The sequence below is a fragment of the Anabrus simplex genome, chromosome 1, assembly GCF_040414725.1.
Source record: "Anabrus simplex isolate iqAnaSimp1 chromosome 1, ASM4041472v1, whole genome shotgun sequence".
NCBI lineage: Eukaryota > Metazoa > Arthropoda > Insecta > Orthoptera > Tettigoniidae > Anabrus > Anabrus simplex.
Window position 1 is genome coordinate 875,698,900 of NC_090265.1, and position 9,571 is coordinate 875,708,470.

Consider the following 9,571-nt stretch of genomic DNA (forward strand, 5'->3'; position numbering starts at 1 on the left):
GCCTTCTACGACACAGTACCAAGCTTTACATCAAGAACTGCAGGATAAAAAAGCGAGTATGTGGAGAGATTTCTACGAAACAGACGACATGATGACGTCACAATGGATGAATTTTGACTACGAACTGCGGCATACCATAACGAGTTTCTTATTAAATGTTCATAAAACCTTTGAATTGGGCAGGCAAAACAGTATGACTACGACAGGCATATCAAGACGAGTTATCTGACCTATTTATAACGAATGTTGCGGAGTGGCGCGGGTCCTCTAGTTATTTTAAAAATAATTTGGTGCTGGTCTTTTCTGAGGAACATGTCGCGGTGTCTTGAGAGACGGCAAGGGTAAGTATTTTTACAGCTGTATTGTGTTACAGTCAAAGCAATGTAACCATCTGGTAATTCCTCTACGTACAAATTGTAAAACACAAACTAACTTTGATTCTACAAAACCGCACAGACCATTTCCGTGAAGAGCGTCATAAGACTAGGGCATATTATTATTATTATTATTATTATTATTATTATTATTATTATTATTATTATTATTATTACACGTAAACCCATAATCTCCACCACCTACCAAAGAAGAAGTCCAGAGACACATCTTCAGACTCAAAAATAACAGGGCACCTGGAGAGGATGGCATAGTTGCAGAACTCTTAAAGATCATATGCCCAAATACACTTGAGGAGCTCACACTAATAATAATAATAATAATAGACATTTGCAAAAAAACAAAGCAGAAAAGCTACCTGAAGAATGGAAATGTGCACTTATGTACTCAGTACACAATAAAGGTGACAAAATCGATGTAAATAACTACAGAGGGATTTCTCTCGTTCAAGTCACCTACAAGATTCTCTCCGCGTGTCTTCTTCAAGGAGTACAAGAACAGCTTGAACACAAAATTGGAGAATATAAAGCCGGTTTCCGACCTGGACGGTCCTCTGTTGAACATTTTTTTTACTTGAAGACGATATTGAAATATAGAGCAACCCGAAACTCTCCGATTATTTGTAGTTTCGTCGACTTCAAGAAAGCGTACGATTCGGTCAATCGACAGTCTCTCTTTAACATTTTAGAAGAACAAGGGCTTGACCCAAAGACATTAAGACTCATCAAGGAAACACTCACAGACACAAAGTCAAAAGTGAAATTCATGGGTGAAGTATCGGAGCCCTTTGCCAATAAGACCGGCGTGCGACAGGGTGACGGACTGTCACCACTGTTTTTGAGCCTTGTTATAGACAATGTCATTCGGAAATGAGAGAAGGAATTGAAAGTTCAGAAGCACTGGAAACCCATTCAACATGGCCGAAAGAACGATGACAATCAGGTCAGTTGTTTAGCTTTCGCAGACGACCTAGCGATACTAACAGACAGTGTAATTTCAGCGATCAAACAGATTGAAATCCTCAAGGAATGCGCTGAGAAAACTGGACTAAAAATCTAATTCGAGAAGACCAAGTTTATTTGCACTAAATTCGACATTCAAGAATTACAAACAAAATATGGACACATCAAACGAGTTCCATACTTTAAATATCTCGGTGAGATCCTAGAACCAACAGGGTTGGAAAAGGAAGCACAGAAAGTTCGATTACAAAAAACTCAAAAGAGCATATTGGAGAACCCGTGACATCTACAACAAGAAATGCATGTCCATAGATACAAAATTCAAACATTATAATACGGTGATTAAACCTGAAGTGCTGTATGCAAGTGAAATCTTGGCTCTCAATAATAAAGGTGATCTTGAAAACATCTTGAAGGAGGAAAGGAAGATCTTGAGGAAAATTCTGGGCTAAGATAAAAAGAAAGAAGAAGGGTATAAACTCAAATCACGCAAAGGTACGGAAAGACTGTCTAACCTTGCCGCCGACGTCAGGAAACGAAGACTAAAATTCTATGGACACGTTCACAGACTATCGTCTTCAAGGCTGACCCATAAGATTTTGACGGTACTGAAAAACTGAAGAACGCACCATGGATACAAGACGTCAAAAATGATCTGGAAAAGGCCCAGATAGAACCATCAGAAATAGTGGACAGAAACATTTACTGTCACAAGGTACATAGATGGGTAGTAAAGCCAGAGAATGAAGTCCCTAAAAGATCGGGGACTAAGTGGTCAGAAGAAAGAAAACAGGCACACAGCGAAAGAATGAAAGCAATATGGTATGTTAGAAAGACGAATCATAAATTTAATGCGTGATCCAACAGGGTCCATACGCAAATAATAATAATATTAATAATAATAATAATAATAATAATAATAATAATAATAATAATAATAATATTTTGCGAGGAGTCTGCATGGCCCCTTAAAGACCCGGCCGCCTATATTGCGGGCCCTAACGTTACCCCGCTGCCTGTATGTCATAAACCATTAATCTTCTGGGTTACCTATCCTACTTCATTTGCCTCATATAACCCTCACTACCAAACTACATTTAACAAACAGTTCCCTCTATCGTGTTCATTTCTAAATTAGCCTCGATACATTCATTAGAGCACCATTTTGGCTTTGTGCCCACAGCAATATTCTTGCACCGTTCATAGTCTGTTACCTCCACTTTACGCACAAGATATTCCCGATTGAAATCTTGAGAAATCAGGAGGAATTTTCAATTGAAAAGTCATATGGGGGAGAGGGAATAAAAATAACGGGAGTACAAACATTTCTCCAACAGAACTAGGAGTAATGAAGTATGATATTTATACCTTACGCAGCAAAATCAGTCCAAAAAGACCCAATGTTCATATGATACATCTGAAAAACCACTTCAAGCAAAATAAGCAACAACCAATGTTATTTATCGGCAAAAGGCGAAGGATATATGTTCCATGTAAGGATTACGAAATTCGATTTGTGAGAAATATTTTAAATAACTTGAGAGCTAATTTCCCCTGCTACTATATCTTGCAGTACTTTTGCATCTGTGTCTTGACACAGGCTGGAGAAAAATGTAACTTCCACCGAAGACCCAAACTCATTTAAGTCTGTGGCAATATGGTAAATGCTGAGGTATGGGTGCTGCTGAGTAATGACATACTGGGCACGACTTTTGGATATTATAATAATAATTTCGTGTGGCTATTTCTAGCCGAGTGCAGCCCTTGTAAGGCAGACCCTCCGATGAGGGTGGGCGGCATCTGCCATTTGTAGGACACTGCGTGTTATTGTGGTGGAGGATAGTGTTATGTGTGGTGTGTGAGTTGCAGGGATGTTGGGGACAGCACGAACACCCAGCCCCCGGGCCATTGGAATTAACCAATGAAGGTTAAAATCCCCGACCCGGCCGGGAATCGAACCCGGGACCCTCTGAACCGAAGGCCAGTACGCTGACCATTCAGCCAACGAGTCGGACTATGGATATTATGAAAGATGTTACTCATAGGGCCGGTCTTGCTGTTGCAAGAATAGTTTGTAAACCGAGTGAGAAAAGCAATGGTTAACTATCTCATTTCTCGTTATGACTTGTACGACTCATTACGGCACTGCTATAGGCGTTTTCCGCTTTCATTGCAGAACATTTGGTGGTGATATTTTGAGGATCTAACGAACCTCCAGGCTGAAGACTTAATAGATGCAGGACCCAATTTGAAAGAAAATTCTCCCATAACGGTGATCTAGTGCATTGGTGTGTATTTTGGGTACTTGAGGGAAGATGTACAGAAAACTACGGTAAATATCCGTTTGCAAATTAGGAACTGATAATTGGAATGCGTTACCTACAGCAGCCTTTCAGCCCTTTTCCAAAAGTGTTCGATGCTTCAAGAAAAGACTATGTAAATTTGAGTGTGATTGTAGTATAAGTACAATGCAAAAGTGCTACTACGTCATTCTGCTGTAAATAGTAGTAAGAAAGTGTGAGAAGATCTGTAAATTCTTATGCGATTGCTTGTAATTATTTTTATACTACCTTTAGGTAATTTTTAACTTTCGTCTTTTCAACTTCGTCTTTTTCATTACAATGTAAATTCATGTTTGGTGTAGGCGTAATTTCTTGTGTTTTTCGTTTCCAACAATAGTTTGTTGTTAATTTCTGCTGTTATGTATCTATGTTCATATCATTACTATTGTAAGAAGACTTTGCCACTGAGATATCTACCAACTGTAATGTATTTTGAATAACAATAAAGGCCAAATTTGAAGACGGAAAAGACATGGACGGAGGAAAGAAATGAGCGACATTGGCAACGAATGAAGCAGCACTGGACGAAGATCAAAACCGAGAGAACACAGCTGAAATAATATGAGCCTTAGTAGGCCGATACGAACAAATAATAATAATAATAATAATAATAATAATAATAATAATAATAATAATAATAATAATAATAATAATAATAATAATAATAATAATGGCCATTTCAGAAGCTACTAGAACCTGTAGCGTTGCGTGTAACTGTAGTTATTTAAGCTTATGACTATGAAAAGTACCCTAGGGATTGACGTCTTTACAAGAAAGAATTCTCATAGGAAAGCACTCTATTTGATTATCATTATGATGTTGTGAAATATGCTATTCAGCATATTATCAGAAACATCAAAGGTAATGTAACAATTTTGATCCCTGCATATTGCTTCATTAAGATGCGTCCACACCAAGATGTTTTCATGAACTTTGTTAATAAACACTGTTAATGAACAATGTTCATTAATATTTCTGTCTGTTAGTAAACAGAAGAGCGGGTTCATTAACTTTTCGAGCATGTTGATAAACAAAATTGCTTTAACTTTTCTGAATGAAACTTTTCATTAACATTTCGTGTTTTTGTTAACATTTCTGTTTGCACATACGCAAGGACGCAATTAGAACACGCAAATTCGTAGCGCGGAATACGATGCTTTCTTATTTCCCTAAATCGACTATCGAATTGCAAGCAACTCGTATACACCATACAAAATAATATATAAGTGGAGTGTAAGAGTCACCAGTTGCTAGGAATCTTAAAGTTATACCTAGCCTAACATTAATGGAGATGGCATTCCGATAATTTGTATCATTTCTTGCAATTTCAGGCCCAATTACTGCCAACAAGAACTGAAAGTCATGTGGAGACATGCTCAGAAAGTTCTCCAAGCCTGCTGTATCATGAATTAAAAGTTCCGACTTGTCATCTCCAAAGTTAATTCTAAACACTTTTCTAATATTTTTCCCTGCCACACTTCGCGTCTGTGCATTTCTCTAATTGCACTTATTAAAATAATGAAAGCTGCAGCTGTAAGTAATTTCTTCTTCCTGACCCTAGCCATTGTAACCGCAAACAGATATTTTGGTGTGGACACAATGATAAAGACGTTTGTTAACAAAAGTTTATTAATATCGTGAGAAATGTTTTCGTTAACATCATTTATTAACTTTGGTGTAGACTAACCATTCAGTATAACGTTGTTCAGATAGTGGTGATGATGGTGGTGGTGGTAATTCATTTTTAGAAGGAGGTACAACTGGGCGACCATCCTCTATTAACACTAACCAGATGGAAAATTGTGGAGGGCCGACTCTTTGAAGAATGAAAGTATGCGCAGAAGAAGGGAAATGGTCACGAGGGGCCTCGTATGCCATCAGGGTCGGAAAAGAACAACACTTGACCAAGGAGGCTCCGATAGGATAGATGAAGTCGAGGAGCCTACAAAAGTATACCGTTGTTCATCTCCATGGTTCACTATATTGCTCTCAACGCTTCAGACACCTCGTAATTTGCAGGCCTTCGTACTGAGCAGCGGTCGCTTCGTAGGCCATGGCCCTTCGGGGCTGTTTCACCATGGGGGTTTTGTTTGGTTTTGTAATCAAGTCTACAACTGGCGAATAGATTTATATCTCTCACTATCTCCTCAGGGAAGGCTTGCAATTTAACACTCTCTTCTTTCAACATAACAGAAAATACCTGATAGTTTTCTTAAGAACTTTTCCAACACGGCATATTCGATTTTTTTACTACTTACTTTACATCGCACCGACAAAGGGAAAGGCTAGGATTGGGAAGAACACGACCGTGGCCTTAATTAAGGTGCAGCCCCCGCAGTTTCCTAGTGTGAAAATGGGAAACCTTGGAAAACCATCTCCCGAATGCAAGCTCACAGCTGCGTGACCCTAAACGCACGGCCACTTGCTCGGTCGGTATGTTCCAATAGCAGGATGAATAGCAGATTCATTTTCTTGGTAGTAAATTTTTAATCCGTGTTTATATACCACAATTAGGAGGGACACTTTATTATACCATAGACTACAGATCGTTTACAACAATTTCACGAGTCACAACATGTTCACAATAACATTTATCTACGTTCATGTTACGTCTGTCTTTGGCTTTAGGAATAAGTTGATAACATCATTGATTTCTTCGTATGACTTTTCTTGCTTTATAACTTCTCGAGCGATACGTGATTTTTCGGGAAGATTCCAGAGAATTATTCCTACCACTTTATTCTTGAATAAGTAGAATATTACACCCCGCTCGTAGTTATTCTTTGCTGCAATATACTTATTACATGTCGATATGTCTACTATAGGATTCTTGTCCTTACCAGAAAGGAAGACGCTGACAGTATCCAAACTGGAATCAATAACGCCCAATCCTTCGTAACTTAAAGATGGTCCCATGGTAGACCTGAAACACGCTAGGGAACTGTATGGTCTACCCAGTCCTGTCATGTTTTCTCCTGCAACTTGTCCTGAAAGAATAGCGTTTCCAGCATGCTGAACTGTTCTTCGTCCATACTTCTTATCGAAGAAGCTAGCACAGTCACCAGCTACCCACAGACTCGATCGTGCCATCAGTTCTGCGTTAGCTTTAAATCCTCCACAGTATTTGTCAACTTCCAGACCTGAACATTGAGCAAGCTGAGTGTTCGGCTTCGACCCCGAAGCAACAATAACAGCCTGGACTGTCAAAGGTCTTCCCCTGCTCAGGTTTAGCACTACATCGTCTTCACTCTTCAAACGCACTCTTTCAACAGTGGTTCGCGGTTTGACATTCACTCCCATTTCTTGCAGCTTATTACTGGCAAATTCACTTAAATATTCTGGCAGAGTATGCTCTAATAAATTCCTATCTCGGAAAATTAGATGTACTTTATAGCCATACCGCTTAGCATAACGATTGAGTGAATGGGCTAGTTCAGTGGCGAGATAACCTCCACCGATAATAGCTATATCTTTTACGCCACTCTTGACCGCTTCATGAACGTACTCGAAATCATCCAGACGTTGATAATATACAATTTTATGCTTTACTTCTTCAGGTGCATTTTCAAAGGCAGGTAATTTATTAGGAACAGAACCGGTAGCAAGAAGACATTTCTCGTATTCAATTGTGTGGTGGTTGTCTAACTGAACTGTTTTTGTTGAGGGATCAAGCTTGGTAACTTTCCACCCTTTTGCCACAGCAACACCTCCGTTACTGTTTGACATCAAATCTTCGCAGCGAGTATAAAATTCATTACGTTCAAAGAATATCTGCCTGTTTATAATATCTTCATTCTGAAGTCGCTCCGGTACTTCGTCCTTAGTCCACAGGTCTTTGCTCAATGGTGGTCTTAGGTAAGGATATTGAGGTTCTTCCGAAATTATGAGAATTTTAGCGTTGGGTTGGCGAGACAAAATTGCTCGAGCTGCAAAGTATGAGGCTGTTCCTCCACCTATAAGTAAGTACGGCACATAAACTGGAATTTCTATAGATTCACGGGGCACTTTAATTATCTTCTTTATACCTTTCTTTCTAAGCCGTTCCCTGTCAGCTTCTGTTAACTGTAATTCTGGAAATAATATTTTATATCCCTCAACACAAGTCCATACACAAATGGCCGTTAGTAAAAGAATGATCAGAGTAGTTTTCAAACGCTTTCGGCCTTTCTTCGGGCATGGAACACTAGTTGGATTACTTTCCCACGAATGTGGGTTTTTCTTATTTAAATAAACAATTCTTTGAGCGGTTTTGATGGCACATACGGGTTTCTTATCCGACTTTGCATCACACATGAATCTCGTAGGAATACAATTTCCAATAATTTTAGAGCGTGCAGATTTTGTTTTCCGGGCAGCGACGAAAATGCTTAAATAATTTGTGACCTTTACCCCATTTCTTAGCATTTTGTTTGCCACCTTATCTAAAAATTTACATCGGCATGGCCCCGGCCGAAAGAACTGTTTCCTTGGAAACTCCGAATAATTGGATTCAATGGTTGACTTTGGAATACAAAACTTAGTGGGCAGATTAGTAATATTCCACTTTCAGCGGGAATATTCACCCAAGGTTTCAACATTTTGTAGACCGAAGTAAATTCCTTAACAAGATCTTCTGGTTTCCTTAGAAACGGCCAAAAATAAAAACACATCCGTTTGTTAATTATCAACAAAATGGAATGGAATGGAATTAAAATGAGTATGGCTTTTAGCGTCGGGAATGTCCGAGGCCAATTCAATTGGCCAGGTGCAGGTCTTTTGATCTGACGCCCGTAGTCGACCTGCGCATCATGATGGGGATGAAATGATGATGAAGACGACATATACGCTCAGCCCCCTTGCCAGTGGAATTAACTAATTATGGTTAAAATTTCCGACCTTGCCGGGAATCGAACCTGGCACCCTGTGACCAAAGGTCAGCACGCTAACTATTTAGCCATGGAGCTGGACAACAAACAGTAATAAATCTCTATAAGCACATTAAGTCACAGGTCACTACTGGGTAGATTAGGCTATCATTCAGGCTTCCTGTCGTTTAACTACCGACATTAATTTCTGTGGTCTCAGGGACACGGTCAAGTAGCAATTCATAAATCAAGGATATTTTAAAATTTAGAATAAAATCTACCTATGTTGTTCTTTTTATTACTCGTATTATTATTATTATTATTATTATTATTATTATTATTATTAGTGCCGGCACCGCGGTGTTGCAGTAGCGTGTGCCTGCTTCTTATGCGCAGGTCCCGGGTTCAATTCCAGGCCAGGTTAGGATATTTTACCTGGATCTGAGGTCTGGTTCCAGGTCCACTCAGCCAATGTGATTACAGTTGAGGAGCTATCCGACTTTGAGACAGTGGCCCCAGTCTAGGTAGCCAAGAATAACGGCCGAGAGGATTCTTCATTTCTTTGTGCTGACCATACGATACCTCATAATCCACAGGCCTTCGTGCTGAGCAGCGGTCGCTCTGTAGGCCATGACCTTCGGGGCTGTTGCGCCATGTGCTTGTATTATAATTATTATTTACAATTTGATTTACGTCGCACCGACACTGATAGGTCTTTGGCGACGATGGGATAGGAAAGGCCTAGGAGAGAGACGGAAGTGGTCGTGGCCTTAATTAAGGTACCACTTGGCTTATAACAGTGGGGTTCGAACCCACTATCTCCCGGATGCAAGCACACAGCTGCACACCCCATAACCACACGGCCGACACGCACGGTATTGTTATTATTATTATTATTATTATTATTATTATTATTATTATTGTACCGGGCGGTACACCTCCACGCCGCTAATTTTGAAATTTGCGCCAGTTGAAACTCCTCTGCTGGAGGAAGTCTGAACTTTATCTACGGTATTAATTTTCAAGTTTC

At 39.5% G+C, this 9,571-nt stretch overlaps 1 protein-coding gene across 1 annotated transcript; it reads right to left on the bottom strand.

The window, feature by feature from the left end:
* Window positions 1-6,298: 6,298 nt before the first annotated feature.
* LOC136857339 (putative apoptosis-inducing factor 1, mitochondrial) lies at window positions 6,299-7,990 on the bottom strand. The gene has a single exon (XM_067135950.2). The coding sequence runs from the start codon at window positions 7,988-7,990 to the stop codon at window positions 6,299-6,301; it is 1,692 nt and encodes a 563-aa protein (XP_066992051.2).
* Between the last annotated feature and the right edge of the window lie 1,581 nt (window positions 7,991-9,571).